Here is a 22,764-nt window from a genome sequence, read left to right as displayed (position 1 = left end):
CTGGCACCATCTTTCCAAGGCACTGAGCTTCACAAACTGATTGTATATGAAAAAGCACTCTAAGTCTAGTTAAAAGCATAAGTGAGTAAAGAAGATGGTGAAATAATTTAATTTTCCTATTAGCTTTTGGTAAAATTGACCTAAATGGATAGCAGAAAGTGTTATTAAAAAAAAGTGATTATGAAGACACAGTGTGGTCAATATTTAAATCCTGGTAGAAAATACAGTTAAGTCATATGTGGTAACTATGGATGTGAGATCAGCTTGAAGATAAAAGTAGTTTTATTCTAGCAAAGCAGGATTAAATTTGGAAATTGGCTTGGGAAATAAGTTGCAAGTGGGAAATATCCACTTCAGACTAACTCTGAATATTTATTTTCTCTGTTACTTTCTTACATTCTTGTTTTGAAATGCAAAAAAAAGCTTAATAATACTCTGGTTTTTGACTTGGGTTGATTATGAGAAGTAAATTAAGGGTAATCTGGGGTGGCCAATCAATCAGTGCCTTCTTGATTTGTTTGCACTGAGCCAGGGGCAGTGTATTGCTGGAGGAGGACCTCTGTCTCTATGTTAATTCTGTTGTTTAAAACTGAGTCTTTTAACCTTCTCTCTCCCAGGTTTATATTCATATACTTTTTCTGGGTCTGTTTAGCCACTGTCACTGCAGTTTTAGTGGTAAAAAGAGATCTTTTACTAAATAGAACTGCAATATACCCTCCTATTAATTAATTTTTTTCTCCTTTGAAAAATTTTGGTGCTTTTCAAGAATAGAGTAAGACTTTGCGAATTATAGGATGATAATGGTTGGAAGGAACGTTGTGAGATCTCTAGTCCAACCTCCTGCTCAGCATGGGGTTGGTTACTGGTTGGGACCAGGTTACTTAGGTCTTTATCCACTCAGGTTCTGAAAACCTCAAAGGATGGAGACCTCACAGCCTTCCAGTACAACCTTTTCCAATACCTTGCTGTCTCGTTTATGAACAGATGTTTCCGTATATGCAGCCTGAACTTCTCTTGCTTCAACTTACATGTATTGCCTCTGTGTCCCACCGTGCAACACTTTGGGAACCAGGCTCTGTTTTCCTTGTAGCCTTCTTGCAGGTGTTGGAGGGCTGTGATTCGTCTCCCCAAAGCTTTGTTTTTTTCCAGGCTAAACAAGCCTCCTTCACTCAGTCTGTCCTCATAGGTCATGTGTTAGCATCCTGGTGTTTGATGATCTGCACAATCCCTTGTTTGTCTGTAGCCCTCCCCAGAGCCCAGGCGTGATGCATTAAGACAGAGGGTTCATTGTTTTTTAGAAGACTTTGTGGTTTTGTTTTGTTTTTCCCTATTTTTTTCTGCTTCATGTCTGTTCAGTCACTCTATGTACTTTCTTTTATTCATCTTCTGCTTCAAACAGCACTTAATCATGCATTTGTTGTACAGGAGGTGCATGGTGCCTACGTTGGAGCTTGTTGAAGATATGCCAGATGAATGAATGGACACTTAACATTGAATGGATGATACGAATGTGCAGCAACAACACAGGCAATGGCATTGCTACCAAAAAGGCTTTTGCTTCTGAAGAGCCTTAATCCAAAAGCAGTCACAGTTCAGGGAGTAGGAACAGAGGGATGAGCTGAAAACCAGGCATCAGACAGCAGGTGCCCTCTCTGTGAACCTGTTCCATGTCCCGCTACCTTCCTGGTGAAAAAGTTCTTCCTGAAGTCCAATCTGGACCTCCTGAGCTGTGACTTGTGGCCACCGTCACTTCCTTCCCCTGAAGGACTCAGAGGATGGTATGGGCATTGAGAATGTTCTCCATATGTCTGCCTGCCATCCTGCAGGTGTCATGGATGTAGGCAGTGGAGTCCCAAAGGCAGTATAAGAAGTGGGGTATTCCGAGATAATCAGGGCTTTATTTTGAAGCTCCTGAGCTTGACAGATGGAAAAAGTCGGGGAGGAAAGGCAGTGACTGTGCACCACTAGTAATTTAGCCTCTGAGTACTTGACAAGCAGCTATTTAGTAAGCCCAGAATAACAAAGAACTGTTTGGAAGAGGATGGGTATCACAGACTGCTGTGTAATCAGATGTCAAGGACTGGTGTGAGGATGATGGTTGCAGGGGAGGCTGTGCAAGTCATCACTGGCTCCCCCTGGAGAAGACAGTGCTGCTGCTGATAGCTGGATCTGGGTGTGCACTGCTGCACCTGAACAGTGCTGCCAGCTGTTAATGAGGGGCACGTCTGGGTTATGACAAAAAACAGAGATATTTGGAGTGCTGAACCCAAGTTTGACCTTTACTGAGGAGGCTGCAAATTTGGGTTTGCAACCTGTTTTGGGGGAGATGAGTGGCGGCAGCGTGTTGCTTCCAAAAGGATTAGCAGCCTTCATGCTTCCCTTGTGTACTTGTGTTTGTTGTTCCTAATCCCTTTGAGCATTTGTATTGATTATTCTGTCATCTTCCAACTTTCTGGACTTCTTTCTTCAAGATGAATCTAGTTCTGCAGTTTCCCATACAGTGCAGATGTTATTTTCCAAGCTATTTTTGAGGTAGTTTATTTTTATTTTTTTAGTCAAGGATCCACACTAAGCTCTTTAAATTTCTCCCATGAATTTCTTCATTGATTTTAAACCCTTGCAGTCTACTTAAAGCATTCCCTCAGCTGTGCAACAGGATGTGTGTTGTCCATAGTCTGGCACGTTGCCACTTCATCTACCTTTTGAGTCCTTTCATCCAATTGCTCGTAACTGCTTTGTCTTGCAGTGACCACACCAGCAGTAGCGGTTGTCTCTTTTTTTTCACAGAAGCTATTTTTTGTCCTTTAAAGGTGAGATTTCCAAGGCACAGAAGTTAATGATCAGTGACAAACAACATAAACTCAACTCTTAGTGAAAGAAGAGATAACTGAGTATATTCCTCAAGCTTTCTTCTCTTAAAATAACCTTTATCTGTTCCTCCTAGCATGTGCCAGCATATACCTTATATAAAAAAAATTAATTTAAAAAATATATATTTGTAGTATTTCCATTGCCCTTGCCTAGTGGGAACTATTGGAATGAATGTTTCCAGAAGGCTGCATGTTGCACTGATTGCTGGGTGGTTCCCTTCTTACATCCTGTACAGTGTGAAGCCTCATCTCTGGAATGGCTGTTGGGTCTCATAAAATGTTAGAGGAAATGGGGTTATTTGCTACCACATGGCAAATAAATCCCATGCAGTTGCATGTTGGATGCTGTACTCCAAGCCAGGATTATGATCTCGTGCAGGCTCACATAAATCAGAAATTTCATCTCGAAGACAGGAGCTAGTCCATTATTTTTAATTCTTCTCTTCCCTCATGTTTCTGCAGCAAGGCGAGCAATTTTAGATTCTCTTAAAAGGCAGGCTTCAAAGTGCACTACATTTCTAGATGGATGAATACTGGGCAGTTGTACTAATGAGAATGATATTAAGTTGCTGTGATTGTAACCACCTAGAGACTTGGGCTGAATTAAAAAATACGTTATGGCAGAAACCATATATATCTCTTATCACTGCCCTGATGTTAAAAATGAGAACAGTGGTCTTGAATGGTGAATCTGTAGGTAATGCATTTAATTAAAAAAATAGAATTAATTTTTAACTGATAAAACTTCAGTTATTTTAATATTTATGTTGTGTATTTCCGTGCCAGTAGCTTGCGTTTTTGTTTTCTGGGCTCTATCTTTTAGCCCAGCTCCTTCACTGGCATTAAGAAACAGCCAAGAGTGAGAGCTGGAACTGCAAGGTAGTTTCCTTTCCTGTTGTGTTACAGTTTGTTTACTTTCTAACATACTTGAGTAAATATTTAATTTGTAAACTGATTGTCCTATGCTTTTTTAACTGTAGATTAATATACTGTGCTTTTAGTAATGTTTATTTTCTTGATTATCTTATCTTAAATATTGCCACTCATTTTAGAAGCTGTGTGTGTTGTGTTTTTTTGTTTTTTTTTTTTAACAATGGCCACTCAAAATATTTTCCTTTATAGGAAATTGTAGAAAATAGCCTTGGAAAGAACTGCAGGAGGTCTTTCTCCAGGACTTTAGAAACAATATTTTTAGCATAATTTTATGCCAGCATATGTCAGAAGTACTCTATAAAACCTAGTGATGGAAACTTGGACAATCTATCCCAGTGCTTAATTATTCTTCCCTGTAGACAGATTCTTCCTCATGTCTGCCCTAAATCATTTTGATTGCAATCAAGTCAATGGTGAGCTTTTTTGAATACCCTCCTCCCCTTCTCAACATATGTTTGTGTGTTTTAGGTTAGTTGATAGTCTTCTTTTCAGTCTTGTTTTCTTAAATTTTCTAGACACTTATCGTTCTTACTGCTCTTTTTTAGACCCTGCAATTTGTCCATATGTTTCTTGGAGTGTGGTACTCCAGGCTGCTGTAATGTTTTATTTTTTGAGGCTTTGTCTGTATGAATGGAGTAGGAAATGTAGGTTGTGGCTATATTCTTGTTCACGCTTCTCAGTGCAAACACATTGGGGTTTCAGTATTGCAGTGCTGATTCAGATCAGCTTGCTGTTCGCTATAACTCGTAACATCACTATAGTCTGCAGGAAGGGTACCATGACCCCTTGCCAAGATTCAGATATCTGTATACTTGCCATATACTTGGATGCCTTGTTGCTGTTGCCCTGGACTGTATAAAGCTGTGGTTCTGGGTCTGCTCCAGTGGAAAGATGAGAAACCATCCTGTATGTATCCTGATGGGAAAGCTAACCTACTAGCCCGTGGGTGACAGTTGCTAGTTATCAAACATTCTAAACAGGAGACAAATGTGTGGTTTTTTTAGCCTGAATTAATTCTTAGAGTTTTGATGTATAATTTTAACTGTCTAAGGTAGGATTAAGATATCTGATTGATTGCCTCTGAGGAATGGCAGAGTCCTTTTCAGGTGCCTAGATCCGGTCAATGGTAGCTGCTTCAAAGTGTTGATTTTTTTCATAATATTGATTAATCCATCACAAGGTAAGGGATTCTGATCTAATGTTGCTCACTTTGAGAGTTCTTTGTGAATAATGGAAGTTCAAGATTAAAAAGTTCAAGGGGAAAACTTTAAACTAAAAATCTATAAGTTGATCGTAAGCAAAACTCCAAAAGCAAACCGCAGATGAAGTATCTGTTGATTCCGCACAAATCAAATCTGCCCTCAACAGGGAGAGAGTTTCATCTCTGTACAGAAGGATTTTATTGTTTCTCAAGGCAGATGGTGTGTAGTTTCGATAAATGCACTGAAATGTATTCATCCACAGTTCATTTTGGGACATTGACTGTAACCTCATAAGCTAATTTAAATGTTCCATGCACTTATATGTTTTTTTTCTTCTTGCTGCCTGTTCATACAGGTATTGCATGGAATGCCTGTGCTTCAAATCAAGCTTTTTTGCCCTCTAATGCTCGTACAGTCGGTGCTTTTTCTACTTCCCCTTGCTTTCCACATGACCTGAGAAGGGCTGTATGTGCTTCCAGTTTCTGAATTTCTCCTCTGCTGAAGATCATCAGCTCAGCCCAGAGGGCTGTCTCTCCTGAAGTCTATAGCTTGTGTTGAATCCCCACTCAATACATTCTTCAGTGAATGGGTTTGGAAACTTCATCCCAAGCTGAAGCTCAGGGACTGTCTGCCTATCTCCCCATTTCTACTCTTGGCTGTGCTGAATCTGCAATGTAACGCCGCATCCCTCTTCCAGCACGGGGCTAGGAAGTGGTCATAAGATATCAGGAGTAGAGAAGTTTGCCTGTGTTGTTACCCCTAGGGCCATTTGCAGGTGGCGTGTAGCCATCAACTGGCTTTTTGAAGAATCTGAGTGTTTGGATTTATCTGTGATGTGTGGCTGTTGGATGATGCACTAATTTTAAAAGCTAAAACCCCCCTTTGTAAAGCCAAAAGTAGCTTTCAGAAATGATCCCGATGTTGCTGTGGTGTTGACTCTCTGATCTTTAGAGGATAGTTTTTTATGTGTATATATAAAACTTTTTTTTCTTTGATTGGAAAAAAAAAAAGTCTTGGGGAAGAAAATAGCTGTATGTCATAACCAACCCCAAACCTGACTCTAGTGTGAAGAAACCAACAAACTTGAAAGATCTTGACAGGAAACCATCTAGTTGATAAAGCTATGTAGATGTTCTTGGTAGCTGTTCCTGCACTGGGTGTCCGTGATGGTCAGGGCTGAGGTTCATCTTGTGCTATTCTGCTCTGTAACAGTAGAGGGTACTGTTGTTGCAAGATACAAAACGAATTTTTTCAAATGTTGATGTGTGAGCATGGAGCTTGGATATTTATGCTTCTGGTATATTGGTCATTGGAACACTTGGCAAGTTGTCAGTTATCTTTGGGTCACCTCCTCATATTCATCCCATCTATTAATGAATTTAATAAGTAGTTTTATGACAATCTATTATTTCTGTTAGGTCAGTATGAATGTTTTCACATTATTTTTGCTGCCACAAAAAGTGTTTCAAAGATGCATTTTCTTATACAGCTTTCTTTTCCTTAAGTACCATGGAAAGACTGTTTGTTCTTTGCTCTAGATTGAGGCACTCATTATACTGGACAGGTTTGCGGAGAGCTATTCTTCTGGAGATGAAATTTTAAAAAGAACAGTAATGATTTGGGGAAAAAGCTGCAATTATTCCATCTCTTGTTGAATAACCTTAACAATCATTCCTCTTCTGTTTTATTTATCACATTCTTACATAGTCTCTGGCCTCTGTTCACCATGGAGTTATTTTATTTGAATGTCGACAGGTGTGCAGTTATTTAAGACCCGCTTTTAAGGAATGTTACTGCTTTGCCAAGGATTATTTGAGTTCTGTGGAAAGGACCTGAGCTTTCCAAAACTAAGTTTCTGGGGTTTTACTTACATGGTCTGTTGATTTTGGTGGCTAACCTGCTGTAAGTAACTGTGTACTTGCCTTTTTCTGGGATATTCTTGGTGTTTTTTGACTCGTACTTTTTCAGTGATCCAATTTACAACCTCTACCCTTGGCACAGATGTGGCGGTGGAGAGCTGCTGTGGTGTGCTGGGCCACACGGTATGAAAATTGCTTTTTTATTGCTTTGTTGACAAAGTACTGTGTAAGTACACCTTGAGGTCAGCGTTAATTTTGGGTTGGAACTGGTAATACTGGTGAGAGCAAAATGTCTTCAGGTTGGTCACTGCCCTATTCCAGCTGTACCGTAACATATTTACACTGTTGGAAATCCAAGTATGGGTGTATTTGTTGTTATGCTGTCAAGAAATGCTGCTTTGCCCATCAAATTTTCTACAATTCTGAAATTCCAAATTCCATGGAGGAGCTTGTTGCTGTAGGAGATGTCACTGACATTGAATATATTGAACAAGTGCAGAGAAACTGCCTAGCTCCTATGAAGTAACTCTGTTTGCGGCCTGCATGCTGCTAAGCTGGCCATGCCTCTGGAGAGCCCAGGGTAAAGAACAGTTTATTATGGGTAATAATTGTGACCTCAACAGGATCATTCTTGGATTTTCACTCCTGGGCTCAAATAGTAGCTGTAACAATGCACTTCATTATGTTGGAAGGGAAATTCTTTGTAGGTGAACCCTAACCTTACAGTTATTGGATTTGTCCTGTGCTCCTTGTAGGCCTCAGCTCTCGCTTGGAGGCTGATTAGGGCTTTTTGCCTGGTATCATACCAGTGGCAGACTGGAAGGTCTGTCCTTCTTGCAGTTAGCTTGACTCCTCTGCATTTCATTGCTCTGAATCAGTCTAATGTGGCTGGAAGTACTTGCACTAAAACCACGAGATAATGCTGATTTAGAACAAGGGTGTTTCACTGAATCATAAAATAGTTGAGGCTGGAAGTCATCTTCATCCTCACAGTGAAATTACTTTTTAATTACGTTTCAATATAATTTCCTGGTTTGAATTTATTCCCATTGCCTCCTGTCCTTTCACTGGGCACCTCTGAGGAGAGCCTGTCGCTGCTGCCTTTACTCCCTCCTATCGGGTATTTATACACATTACTAAGATTCTCCTGATCCTCCTCTGCTCAAGGCCAAACAACCCCAGTGCTCTCAGCCTGTCCCATGGCAGATGCTCCAATCCCTTAATCACCTTAATGCGCTGGACTCGCTCCATGTGTCCCCGTGCCTCTTGTAGCAGGGGATCCCCAGCAGGATCCCCCCTCCTGCCTTCCCACAAGGGCGCAATGCTGCCTCGCCTTCCTTCCCCTGCTTGTCCACCAGGACTTGTCCACCAAGTCCTTCTCTGCAAAGCTGGTTTCCAGGGGGCTGGCACTCGGCCTGTGTGGGTGCACACAGTTATTTCTTCTTCCCAGGAGCAGGACTTCACTTTTCCCTTTGCTGAATTTCATGAGACTTCTGTCTGCCCATTTTTCCAGCATTTTTTTTTTTTTTTTTTTTTTGCCAGCAGGCCTGCTGCCCAATTCAGCAGCAGGCCCATATTTTCTGTAGTCTTCCTTTTACTCCCGATTTACTTATAGAAGGCCCTTCTTGCCCTTTTTGTCCCTCACCAGATTAAACTCTGGGCAGGCTTTGGCTTTCCAAAGCCTGTCCCAGCACGCTAGCACGGTGTCTGTGTTTTCTTCCCAGCTCACCTGGCCCTGCCCCTACCTCCTGTATGCTTTTTACATTTGAATTTTGATGGGCGCTCCTTGTTTGTCCACGCAGGACTCCTCCTGCCTTTGCTCTATTCCCTGCATGCTGGTCTGGACCATTCTTGAGTTTGAAGGAGGTGCTCCTTCAAAATCAGCCAGCTCTCCTGCAATACCTCTCTTCTCTCCAAGCCCTTATCCTATGGTGTTCTTTGAAGCATGTCCCTGAGCAGGCTGAATTCTGCTTTTCTGGAGCTCCAGGTTACGATCCTGCTATATGCCTTGTTTTCTTTGCATTGCTTGTGACGTAGCATTTGGTTCTGTGACTTCCCTGGCTTGGGCATCAGTAGCATTAATGCCCCAGGCTGCATTTGTGGTGAGCTGACTAGGTTGCATGCTTTAATCTGAATGAAAGATTTTTTTTGTATCTGAAATGCATACCTTGTGTGAACTAGGCAGTACAGCTCTGAGTAAGTGCTAAATGTTTTTTCAAAAGAATATTTTCTTTTGGTGTGTTCTTAAGTTATATTTACTGATAGATCTGCTTTAAATGTCTTTTGGTCTTACATACCCGTGCTGGTAGTGATGCCATCAGTCTCTCTGATTCTTATTGCTGCATGCAGTTTCCCTAGAAAAACTTCTATCTAGTTAGATGTCATTTAAATGTCTTTCTTGCTAAACCCATTGCCATCCCCTTATGAATGCCTGGAAATGCAGCTTAAATTTGCACTGTCTAGCCATGCCCTGACTTGCACAAGATCATGGTGTAACCCAAAGTATTTATTCATGGTCAAGCTATCCTGTATGTATCCAGAAAATAAAAACTGGCCTGGAGGAGTTGACTGCACAACTAGCCTAGGAATTATATAGGCTGTTGTTTTCATACAGTTCCAAAATCTGTTCTCTATCCACATGTTCCTTAGTAAGTTTCACGTAGCATGGGTATGTCCAAGGCATAATGGGATTCTGGCAAGGGATCCAGCTGCCTTTTCAGAAGTGGTTTTCTCAGTGGAGTTTATCTAGTACCTTTCTTCATGTTCTGCATCTTCTCCCCATACCCTGTTACTGTAAACAGTGGCACTATCGGGTGGTATTTAAGGGGAGTGCACATACCACTCTTAAATGCCGTAGTTCAGACAACTGCAGAATAACATCCTAGTTAGTGTTCATGGTCAGCACAGCTGGTAAAGTGCTGGCAAAAAGACTTACAAAGTGATTTGAGAAGGCTCTGCTTGCTATAAGTCACTACCACCAAATTAGCTTAATTAAAACCAGCTGTGGGAAAGTGGTCTGCTGTAACTGATAAATCTCATTTCCTTCTTTCACATGTCTGTGGGCCTGGAGCTGGTGATAACTGCCTGCTTGGATGCAGTGAGGATCTTAAGGTGGTTGTAGTTCCCTTCCATATGTGCAATTTTGAAGTTGGCCCTAAATCCAGCTTTTGGCTCACATTTCTCCATATGGAGACCTTGGCCTCAAAATGCTAGGGTTTGTGTATCACACTGAATAACATCTATTATGGCTAGCGTTGCCATTACTTGATTTGGTTTGGGAGATCTCGTGGGCATGTTTGTTTTAGTATGGTTGAGAAAGAATGTCAAGGTTATTCAGGCTGAGAAGGATGCTCTTTTAGTAAAGTTTTAAAACCTTGCAAAACCAAACAAACCCTCTCCCGCCACACCCCAACCCCAGGCTTTACAAACCACCAGCTGAAGCTGCAAAGAAACATTTGGTTTGTTTTCTCTGGGTGATCAGACCCTCGTGTTTTGTGACCTGGTGCCCCAGGCTTCTGCAGTAGTCCTTGTTCATAGGATGCCCTGCTCGCTGCGCTCTCTCCTTTTCCTGTTGGCTGTTCTTTTGTGCAGGCGATTTCAATCAAACTGATGGCCAAAAAGTTGCCAATATAGCTGGCATATCACAAACCAAGAGGCTGTTTTTCTGTTTCTGATTTGATCCCAGACCTGCCAGTGTCGAGCTGTTATTTTGCCAGTCAAGTATAGTTGTGGCAGAGGAGGCAGCTGTTTAGGATAAGGTTAATAAAATGGCTGTTGCCATTTATGAGGAGTTCTGCTCATGGAGTAATCCAAGAATGGTGAAACTCTAAAATTTGTGAATCCCAGAGAGTCGATGAAATCCTGGCTGGGAGCACACTTCAGCAGGTGGCTGGAAATGCTGATGGGGAATGGGGTCTGTTGTGGAATGCTGTGGAGGGCTTGTCTTCCTGAGATCCCAATGGGTTTTCTTTGAGGAAATTGGGTTCCTGTAAGAATGGGTGCTGGCAGCTCTCAGTTTCTGAATTGCAGCTTTTGGTGAAGAGGAGTTAGCAATTTCACATTAACTTTGTCAAAGCCACTCAATGCTGGTGATGCTGGTACTGCTGGATGCTTGGTTACTGATCTTAAGCAAGCTGCTCCTTTGCATTGATGGGTAGATTAAAGTCATGTATTGATCCATGGCGTGGGTTTTTGTTGCTGCTTTTCATGTTTGTTTGCTCTTCTAGGGGTGCCGAAAGTCCTCTGAAAGTCTAGGTGGCTGCTCTAAAGAGCAAAGTTAGCATGGGTGTTTGAGGTGTGACTCAACACTGAATTGTGGCACATCTGATGATCTGGACCTTGAAATTTCTGGTGTTCATTTTAGAGAGATGGGAACAAAAATGTATGAGTGGGTGTTTGGTTTCACAAGCTTGCGAAATTTAGTTAGGTGCTTAGAAGTTTATGTCCATTGATCTTAGACTGGAACCAATGTTTCTTAGTATTTGACCTTCTGTGTGCCCTTGAATCTGTTCTCTCACTGGATTGTTTTTCTGCCAAGTCTTAATTTAAAGAGATTCATTGTACTTTTATACATGGTGTGATGGGAGGAACGCTTTTTCTTTAGGTAATCTCCAGCTGTATTTGTCCAGGGACTAGGTAGTGTGATGATGAACTTCCTCTTGTGCTGCTGCTGTTTGAATAACTTCTTCATTGTCCTGCACTTTCTGCACATGGAAACAACCTGCTGGCAGTATCTAGTCCATCTCGGGGTTATTTTTCTGACATTTTGGTGAAGCAAGTGATTTCCTCAAATCAAATGCTTTTGTAAAAGAAGGTAATAGGAAGTGAAAAATCTATATATGCACTGTTCAAAGTTACAGTTTGTGTGTGGGGTTTTATTCCCGTCTGCATATGGGAGTTTTCATAGTCAAGCAGATACTCAAGGAACAGCATAGCATTTTTTGGCTTCTAGGATGCACAGATGACTTCTGGAACATCTTAATTTCAGATGCATGTGTTGGTGTTTGGTTTAGGACATGGTGTGGCTTTTGGGTGGAGGTAATGCCTTGTGTGGATCAGCTGCTGTGGCTGCAAGGTAAAGAGAACCTGGAGTCACAAACTGCTCTTCAAAGCATGGACTTTGAAAGAAAACATGCTTGGTATCTCCCTATATATATCAATTACCTCTAAAATCATGTACTGTGTAGGACCTCTGAAATCCACATTTTAGAACATGTTTTGGAAACTTAATGAGTTCTAGGGTTTGATGGGCCAGAAGCCTCTTCAGATTTTGGAATCAGTTCTGGTGATCCTGTTTAAAAAAAAATAAAAAATAAAAAATTTTGTCCCCAAAATGAGGGACCAAAAAAGCAACAGTGAAAAATCAATCCAACATTTCTTTCTCTTCATTATCACCTTTCATGTGAATAAGTAGTCTGGTCTGTTCTTGTAATGCAGAAGTAGAACTTTGCCATTTTGTAGAGAAGATGCCCATACAGCACTTGTATTCAGGAGTTGTTTTGCACCCATGCACTTCTCTTGTACCTTATCCCCTCCTGCCGTTTGTTTGGGTTGTGAGCAGACACGAGAGATGAGAAGTGTCACGGTAAAGCTGTCCATATGGACTTGCTGGCAGTTATTTTGGCAGCCGGGCCAGATGTATGCTTTAAGGTTTTGGGAGGCTTTCGACCACTGGCTCGCTATCCGAAGTAGTAGATCATTTTCAAACAAACCCAAGAATGTGAGTTTCCTGATGGAAGTATTTATATTTCTGGAGTACTGGTTATTGCTTTTGAGGAAGGGGAGGTTTCTGAGAGCTAGCTCAGAAGCCAACATGCAAAGAAAGTTTTCTTTCTATACTGAGGACAGAGAGGAAAAAATCATTGAACGGCTCCAGTAGGCATGAAAAGAAGACCAGAGCATTAAAATAATTGTTGTCCTAGTTGCTATTAATTGCATGTAGGTATTTTTCTGTATGTAAAGCAAAGTTCATGTGCAGCTGCCTCCCAGAGCTCTTTGAAAGCTGTGAGAGTATCTGTAAGCTTTAAGATACTGTCATTAGTACAATTACTGGACTATGATTTAAGGTTAAAAGCCCATGTGATACTTTTACTCAGAAACAAAATACAGCTTCACTTCATATTGCTGTGATTAAAGTCTGATACAACCACTGATGCTCAAGAAAATGTTATTGTACCGAGCTGGTGCTGTATTCTTGAACCACATTTTCACATTTGTTCCTGTGTACTTCCAGCTGCCAGTATCCATTTTCTGCCTTGCACATGCTTCTTAAGCTTAGAAGAGAGACGTCTTACTGTTTTGTAATTTATTGCATGTCCCGCTTTGGAATTTGGGTGTATGAGTGACTTCTTGGTGCTACAGTAATAATTGAAACCAAAATATAAGACTTGGCTTTGGATGATGCAATAAAAATAACTGAGTTCCTTAAAATGCCGAGAAACTGCTTGGGATTCATTAAAGGGTTTCTCCCTGTCAAGAGAACCTCTTGGATAGCAGCTTTATTGGTGCAGCTTGGCCTGCTTCTTTTCCTGACCTTCCACAGTAGATCTGTCCCGCATCTAGTGTCATGTTCCTCAGAGCTGAGTATGTTCTCCTTGAACTCCTGCACCACGTTGGACTCCCCTTTCCCTTTGCATCTGGGGGATCTCTGTCCATCCCATCTGGAAAGAGCAGCCCGTGAGGCCAGGGCAGTCAGCCATCCCCTGGGAGAGGCAGACACAGCAGGTACCCAGGAGGTGCGAATCCCACACGCTCAGAGTGAAGCATCACATCGTTCTCGTGCCCAGGGTTGGTTGTGTTGGTCGTGGCGTTGCAAAGATGTGTTAGGGATCCAAACAAGCCCCGCTCTTGTGAGCAAAACATACCAACGCTGCCTGCTATTAAATGGTTGTTTGGGCACCGCTGAAGACAATAGCAATGTAATATCCTTTTGAAGCATTTGCCAGCTGGCGCAGGACGCCACAGCTTTTCATTCAGTTCATTCACTGCAGAATAAAGAAAATTGAATGCTCAGAACGTTTGAAAAATACATCTGTTTGGAACATGAGCGTTGTTTCTTGTTTACTTAATTTGCCACTTCATTACAAACGTCCTGATGGAAAAGGGACGATGCGTGCCACAGCAAGCGTGACAGTCGGCGAGGCTCCATGAAACTCACGAGGGAGATGAGATTGTACGAGGCCCTTCAGGCAGCATACCCTGAAGAGATGTATTTTTGATTAAGCGAAGGGATGCTGAGAGCTGAAAGAGGATTGCTCTGCAGTTCACAGTGTAACCGGTAGATCTTGGTGCCACCGAAGATTGCTGAGACAAGCGACAATACTTAGCTATATCCATTCTTAGCTCTGAAGCCTTTTTCCTGAGGCTCTTTGGAGAAAAAGCAGGCTGTTTATTTCAACAGTTCAGAAACTCTTTCACCCAAAGACTCGTTCAGGGCTGTAGAGTTACAGCAAGAGGACCCAGTGCAGTTGTGCTCTTGGTTGGTGGTGAGTTTGCCAAAGGGGAGAGCTGAGAAAGGACACCCAGGGCAGGAACCACACCTGCTTCTGGACCACCCTGTGTCCAGCTGGCACGGGGAACCCAACCATGCCAGACAGGAGCCAAATAGAGCAAATTCAATGAGCAAGGAGTGAGGGTTCAGCTGTAGGCTTGGCCGTGGAGTCATCAGTCTATGAAAAGGGAGTGTCCTTGAGTCAGCCACAGAAACAGAGGAAACAGGCCTGCATGGCCTGCTGAAGCACCTGGGTACTGTATGCCTAAAAAAGCTGCTATTACACAAATGAGGATGGTATGTGCAGAGATGCTGGCTAGAGCTAGAAGGGAGAAGCTTTTCAATTTGGTGAACTGCATAAGTGAATTGATATTTACATCAGAATGTTTTCTCTATTTTAATTATAATTGTTTTATTGTTTTATTCTCAAATTAGGTGATTGTACTCCCACAGGTTACATTATGTGGATCTAGCATGAGCACATTCCCCTGTCTCTGTACTAGTGGCACAGAGGGCCAGCATCCAAACTTAGTGTAATAGAAACAAGGCTGCACTGCAGCAGTTTATTAAAGTACAAAATCCAGAATTCATTGGAAATGTTCTTTACAATCAGATGTTTCCTGTTGCTGAAGATTCATCCTGTTGCTGAGTGACTTTTCCCCTCCTATAAAGGGAATAGGTTTGAACTTCGAACTCGGGGCTGCTATCAGTGGGAGACAGCGCTGAGCAGAAACTGCTTGTGTGGTTTGCCTGCCAAAACTTGCAGCCCCTCTGGTTACTGCTCTTAGCGTGCACAGCTGTGATGAGAAAGTGGTGCCTGTGCTGTGAGTCTCATCTCAATATATTCCTCATCTCACACATTGTAGGTGTTAGGATACCTGCTCAAACAACATGCTTGCAATTGTAATTTCTTGTGATGTGTCAGCATGGGAACGCTACCTACTGTTTTTCACAGAGTACCTACATAGGAGCTGAGATTACTGGTGAGGGGAGTCCTGTATACATCCTCTGACCTCCACTGATGCTGTGACAAGTGGTGCACATGGAGTGTCGTAGTTAGTGCCTTGAGTTTTGAATAAAGAAGGTGAGCAGCTGTGAGGCTGTGGCACTGGAGATGTTGTAGTGACTAGTGGTCCTAAGACATAGCAATTTCACCGTGTTTGGAGAAAGGTGAAGTATCAAAATTGCTTGTGCTATAGAAGTAAGTTTAGTAAAACAGAATAAATGAGGTGGGAGACACAATACTTATGCCAAAATAGGATACTTGATAAATGCTGTCCGAATAATTTATTGTTAGACTGGGTAAATGACAGCTCTTCCCTAAATCTGTCTTCAAATAAAACAAAGAATTAGGAACTGAAGAGTAACCTGTCAAGTAACTTGTAAGTGCAGGCAGCATTGTAAAAATCAGAACATAACTTATAAAATATATTTCCTCTTATGTTTGGGAGAAGAATGTACTTGTCATCTGTTTAAAAAAGACAAACTTATACAATGCTTTCATTTTTATGTCAATATCTGCTTATATTTTTGCCTCTACATTTATATGTTCTTAGTTGGGTGTTTTTAAGGTGTTCATTCTTTTAATAGTCGCACACTGGACAGGATTTATTTTTGTGTTGGTACTTTATCTGAATTTAAAACAGTATCTTCATTGTTCTCAAGATGAAGTTGTGTGTTACAAAATCTGAGGAAGAGTGTTTATCTATGCAGTATCTCTGGGAAACAGAATTGATTTAGTTCCCTTCAATTCCTTGGATGTAAGAATTATCTAGAATTTGGGTAGTCATGATGACTGTTTTTCTTCCAAATACTTTTTCCTTTTGAGCAGGAGATGCTCTGAGATGGGTCATCTGGCCAGAAGAATCTCCACAGTAGTATCTTTCTGAGAGTGCACTGCATTTGTGAGCTTCATTTTCTGACTAGGTGAAATATGATATTTTTTGTAATTACTGGCCACTTCTTTCTCTAAATTACAAATAATTTTTTACCTTAAGTATAGGAAGTTTGCATCATAGAAAGTTGTTCTTAAATAGAAAATACATTTTGATTGCTAATGGGGTGTTTGATCCTATCTCCCTTGAAAAAGGGAGGCAGCTGAATGACAGACCTTTTCTGTAGTGGATAGTCTTCTCATTCCATGCTACAAAAGCAGCACCTAACATCTTTCTTTTCACTCTCTCAATCAGAACTTTATTCTTGAATGTTGTTACAGCAATTGCCATCCCCAGTGCAGGTGGTGGAGCTCTGCAGGATATCTGGTCTCAGGTCAAGCTCTGGAGGTAGAAATCGCATTACATGTTATTAAATATAGGCTGCAGTTCTGTAGGAGTTGATCAGCGTTTCTGGAGTGCAGGGTTATGGAATGAGAAATTTAAGTGATCATGCATACAAGAAATCAGTGCAGACCTCAGAGCCTGAGCTCTGTAAGAGGATGTGCCAAATTGCAGCCTTATGTTGCTCTGTATTATTGTATTCCCTGTTTGGCTAGCTCTGTGGAGCGTATTACTGTGGTGGTATGTGATATTGAGGCTGTGTTAAGCCTTTATTATTAAACTCTTATAACTCCTCTGGGACTAATGGTTTGTGGTTTCTCAGGACCACTTCCAAAGCAGCACGCAATCTTTTTTTTTTTTTTTTTTTTTTTTTTGCCAGGGAAGTCTGTTTATTGCTAAAGTCTGGTTTTGTTTTGTTTTTTATGTGAAGAAAAAAAAGAATAAGAGAATTTATTGGTTCTACTTCGTTGGTTCTCAATAGGATGAGACAAGTATCTACAAAAATGCTTGCAGGGAGAATTTGTAGGGGAAAAAAAAGTGGCTTCCCAGAGGGAAGCTGTAAAGAGTCTCGCTGAAATTCTGAAACACCAGTTAAGTAAACTTACAGATTATGTTTCCTTATTAAACATGGATTATATTTGCCATCACCATTCTGTGTTGCCACTGTGGATTTTCATTTTCAGAGCTGTGTTTTCATCAACGATGAAATCAAAGCAAGGACAAGTGTTTGCACTGGAAGTTGGTCTGTGTATTTGCTCTTACGTGGGTTCAGTAAGCCCACGAGATCGGGCTCTAAGAGCTGATTCCACACATCTCCGCAGAGTGCAGTACCCAGGCAGGATATTGGATGTTTATCATATGGTGTCTGCGGCTCTTTCTTGGAGTATAAACTTAAGCCGTTTTCCAGGATGATCTTGTTTCTGTGTCTCCTACAAACTCTACAGTTTGTTGGTCAGGATCATCACTCCTTTACACAGACTCAGATCTTCATTTATTTTTCTTTCATTGCAGATGGAAGTGTTGGGAGGCTGCAGTGGTGGAAGGTACAGTAGCCTGTAAGGGACAGTGGTCAGATAGCTGTATGCTGTCCAGAAATGCCTTGAGCTAGGCACTGTGTGCAGCAAGATGAGTAATTTCTAGAGTGGAAAGGGGTATGTACACGTGAGGAGGTGGGATGAGGGGTCAGGGACTTCTGAAGTGGGACCTTAGCCTAGAAATACAGTCAGCCCTCATACCTGGGAGACTCAAGGCACAGTTACGATGTGGTCCAGGTAAGTGCAGCAACGAAGGAAGCCATCTCCGTTTTGCAGGACTTTCTTCACTTCAGGGCAGAGCTGTGCAAATCCAGTTGTGTTCCTTCAAAGGCAAGCTCAGCTGTACGCCCAGATTGGAGTTTGAATCTATTCCCAGAGCAGCGCTGGGTCTGTCTGCAGTTTGTCTGGGAACTCCTGGTTCCCAAACCAGGCGGATCCTGTATTGGATCTGTCACCATGAGCTCTTGCGTGGCACTCCACAGCTGTAGTGGAGCAAATCCAGGTAGCTCTGCCAGCCCTGGTTTTCTTGGGGTGGTGGAGCAAATTCACACCTTGCTCTGATTTCAGGTGCTGTAGCTGGCTGGTGGGTGGGAAGTGACCCAACGTGTAGGTCCCACAGCGGCTTGGACCCAAGGTGACCCAAAGCAGCTCTGCTGTCTGGCTGGTGAGGTCTCAGATGTTATTCCTGGCACCGAGTGCCTTCTAAAAAAGTATTTCTTCTGTCTTTGTCTCTTCTGATGGTTTGGACCAGATCCAGGATTACATCTGGTTTATGCTGTATCTTGTGTTTTTTTCTTTCTTTTTTTTTCCTGCTCTAACTACTGAAAAAATGATTGAAGCTAACGTGAAAACAGATGTAAAAGGCTGGCATTATGGTGTGTGCAGCCTTAAGCTGTGCATGTTGGCAAGTTATTGGGTGTCAGGTTTCATGATTTGAGCATGAAGGCTGCTCTTCAGTTGGGAAGGTAGAAGAAAAAACATTTAAGCTGCCTTATGGAAGGAGGTAGCTGAAACATCAGAGGCTGCTCCTTCAGACATGAGCACTTCTTGGCACCTAGACCAAGGGTGTGTGTAAGTGGGTATGTTTTACATCGTGTCTTATTAAATTTTATTTGCCTTTGAAAGACAGAATGGGCTCAGGGGCTTGGGGGAAGGCACTGTGTGGGCTGAGCAACCACTTTGCCTCTGAAAAAAGTCTAGAAAGCCCAGAGGACTTTGAACTGAGTGATGTCTGGAAGAGATTTGAAGCTGGAAGCAAAAAGCCTGTTCTTGTGTTTGTGAAAACAGGACTCTGTCTTTGCAAATAAATCAGACTTGACTCAACTGCTTATCAAATCTCCATCAGTTTATTACAAAAATCACCTGTAGCACTCAATTTCATTGCATGTGAACAGCTATCTGGGTGGAGAAAAGGTGATACAATGATTATCCTCTCAGCCTTTTCAACGTTTATTCCTTCCTTTCTGAAGCGTTAATGTCAGAAATAAACACTGTTTTAATAAAGATCTGTGGTTTGGGGAGGCTGACTGTAATACAGGCTATTCTCAGTGAATCTGGTGTTGAAACTGAAACTAATAGTCACATGGAGAGCTGAATTGGAAAAGAGAACTCGCATCCTCACTCTGCTGGTTGTGTTTGTTTTTGGGAGGATGCTAGTGTTTTCAGTTAAGGAACTGAAACATTAAGTACAATCATTGCAGCCTGCAAAAATGGTAAGTATGGGGCTTGCAATGATTTTCAGCCATTCTTAGATAGGTCCTAACATTTCACACCCAGTGGCTGAATGCAAAATATATTGGGGAAAATGAGTGACATTTCAGATTGGCATTAACTACAAAGCAATATTTTACATTGATAAAAATCTCAACAGTTTTTTACAAGTAGAGCCCCACAGAGATACTTCAGAATTAATTGATGGCAGATGAATTTAACACAGTTAAAAAGAATTAAACCTCTTGCTATTTAGAATAATATAAAGATGTCTGAATTTCACTCCCAAAAGAGGAAATACAGTTGTTAAGTCCATCTGGATTTTTATTTTTATTGGAATAAGTTTTGAGACTAGTAATCTTTTTTCCCTATTTTTTTTAATGTTACTACCACAGTGTTGGATCTGGGACAAAACAGGCCTCTTTTTTTTATTTATTTAATATTATTTATTGTTTTAAATCCATTTAGATGAATGGTTTTACTGTGTTGATTTTGGAAACCAACACCTTCTTATTGAATTTGTAAGATTTGGGAAATGAGCACAAGGATGAAATACAGTATAGAAAACTCCAGGGGTCTGTCCTATGTCAAATTACTGTCAGCTGAATTGGGATAACTATCAGTGTCTGTGGTTGTCACCTGCCCAAATGCAAGGTGATGCTGTTGGGAGCTTAACCTCCTTCCAGAGTGCTAAATCTGATCGCGATTGTGGTTTTTGCCTTGTGCTGAGGGCTTGCACCAAGGCAGCTGCTGTGATGTTGCAAGTGATGTGATTACACTTGAGGTCTAAATTGCAAAGAGAAACTGAGGAATTCAGTCCATTCATTTAGCTGAAGGTGAGAGGCAGTTCTGCAATTAGTTGCTGTGCCAGTTTAAAGCTTCTCACTGCATAGGTATTAGTGCTTTCATGGCAGTCTGTTCTTCCCTGTGTTTGCACACCGGCAAGCTGTCTCTAAGTTCTGGGCCCGATTCTGCTCTGTTGGTGGTGGAGTAGAATTCCACAGACTTTCTGCTTTGGTTTGGGATTGGGATAAAAAGGATGGCCAACCAGGTGGCTTACTACCAAAGTAATTGTTATTTTATCTCTAGCAAGAATAAAGCTGGAAGAAAACCAGCACTGAGCATTGTACCATATGGCAGCTCCACTTGGTGGAGCAGAATATCAAACCATTACTGATAAATCTTGCAAATGGGTTCTAGGCTGTGGAGTGGTATATGAGGAAAACGAATGCTTAATAAAGGAGGCTGAATCATGTGAGCTAGATGCACGCAAGCAATATTTGTTTCTACATGGCCAAATTTGAAGTTGTTTATCTAAAAACTAGGAACTAGAAAGCACAAATGCAGCACAGTTTGTCCCATCATACGTAACAGTGACTAAAAGTCTCGGTAATTAGCTGGTGAGCAACAGTCGCTATTGTGACCGTGGCAAACAGTGTTGATGTGCTCCCCAGATGGCAACTTAAAAGGGTGTCAAGTAGAGGTTTTACTTCTTGGATATTTCGTACACCTATTGCGTTAGGTGAAGGATGTTGATGGCTTGAAAGTGTGTGTGTGAGAGCAACTGGTGTGATTGAAGATGTGGAAGACATGCCTTATGGTGAGAATGGCAAGAAGCACAAAGTACTTGGCTTAGCAAGCAGAGTGTCAGGAAGAGCTGATCTTGAAGTGCCGAAATGGGGACAAAAAGTTCATAATAAATATGGTAAGAAAGAACTGTGAACTCTGCAGTCTAGCAGTGAAAAGCATGTTATGTTTTGGCAAGGTCAACCAAACTCATTTACTTTAGGCATGAAATGAAATTATTTTTAATAAATTATAGCTACTTCGTTGGGTAATGACATCATGATTTGTTGGGTTCTCCAATGCTCCAATACTGGGTGCCTGTTGTCTGGCTGGTGAAGAAGTTCTTGTGTTTCCTGGTGGAATGGAGCATAAGGAATTACTAAAGTAAAATAACAAATGTTACAGCAATGGTGCTAAGAAAAAGGGGAAAATGAACTTGTACTCTTGTGTTACAGATTCAGTCGTTCTTTCCTTTGACTCCGTTGGACATACGATAGGCTCAGGTACAACCTTGCCTTCTTCTCTCTCTCCCAGCTCGTGACAAGGCCGCTATCTGACGGGGCACGGTAGCCATGTTGGGAGGCAGGTAACCGAGTCAGCCTCTGGGGGGACCAGCTGCCCAGCCACACTGGATAAAGAAAAGAGCTCCTTTGCTAAGTCTAGTGGAAGCATTAAGGGTCTTAGCACGACACGGGGATTAACACGTGGGACCGCTTCCACCGCCCTGCTAGGAAGATGACCTGGCCACGTTACGTGCGGTCGTGGTGCGGCCTGTTCTCATGCGAAAGGCATTAGGATGATGTCACCCACCAGCTGAGGAGAAACTGCTCCACGCTACTGGGAGAGTTTCTCAGCTAAATAAACAGTTGAGTTATTTGGAGAAAGACAGCAGGAATGGTTCCAGGAAGGAGAAAGCAAAAGGGTCACGGTTCAACAAATAGGGCTGGAAACTTTTTTTATTTGGTGGAGGTTGACCAGCATTATCAAACCACAGTGCAAATGGTGCCCGACCTTATTTCCTTCGGAACCTAAGCACGACTTTCAATTAAACAGAACCAGAAATCAAAAAAAAAAAAAAAATCCTTTGTGTGGGAGGTGCTTCATGAAGCCAGTAACTATCCATTTGGCTATCAGTAAAACATAAGCTGTAGCCAAGACACACCATAGTGGGCACCATACTCAATAAAATTTAATTTGCAGTGTATGTATAATGATATGTGAACTGCAAGGGAAAGCTAAGAATTACTTTTTATAACTTTAAACCCCTTAACACTTAAAGGATGTGGGTACTTACTGTCTTGGAGAAAAGAAAATATAACCCTAGGAAAGGTTTCACATTTTATCTTAATTGGTAGCCTTTCCTCTTAGGTTCATGGGAGCAACGTGCTGCCTTCCAACATAGCACCTGTCTTCTGCCTGCACACTTTGAAAGAGAGCTTGCTGCCTGACACTAATGGCAAAGCTTGAACACCCAATTCTGGTTTACTAACCCCAGAGCTAGTGGTAGTTACTTGCTTTCTTTATGATACCCCAAATGCTTTCTGCTATCCCTGCATCTTGCTTTAAAATCTAATACCTGGAAATTGATCTGGTGTGGGTGCATGGTCTGATCTGGGAGAAATTTAGGGTGCTGAGTGTGGAATGGGTATGGTGTGCTAATGGGGAGAATAGGACCTCTCTTAATTCCCTTCTACTAATTAATATCAATCATAACTGAAGTGTGTCATTGCCTGCTTCCTTCTGCATTGGGTGATGGTTTCTTTAGCCTGCAAAAGTAGGGGGGGAAGTTGCATAGGTTTGGAATAGTAAATCTCTGAATAAAATT

The 22,764-nt window shown here is 41.7% G+C and overlaps 1 protein-coding gene across 2 annotated transcripts in view; it reads left to right on the top strand.

The window, feature by feature from the left end:
- ST3GAL3 (ST3 beta-galactoside alpha-2,3-sialyltransferase 3) overlaps positions 1–22,764 on the top strand; it is a 167,514-nt gene that overhangs the window by 12,121 nt on the left and 132,629 nt on the right. For both annotated transcript variants that reach the window (XM_084291395.1, XM_084291394.1), the window contains exon 3: positions 21,395–21,442. In XM_084291395.1, the coding sequence (XP_084147521.1) occupies positions 21,395–21,442 (48 nt within the window). The remainder of the gene's footprint in view (positions 1–21,394; positions 21,443–22,764) is intronic.

This window comes from Netta rufina, assembly GCF_964035555.1.
Source record: "Netta rufina genome assembly, chromosome: 8".
NCBI lineage: Eukaryota > Metazoa > Chordata > Aves > Anseriformes > Anatidae > Netta > Netta rufina.
Note: the sequence above shows the minus strand (reverse complement) of the source record. Positions and strands in the feature narration are given on the sequence as shown.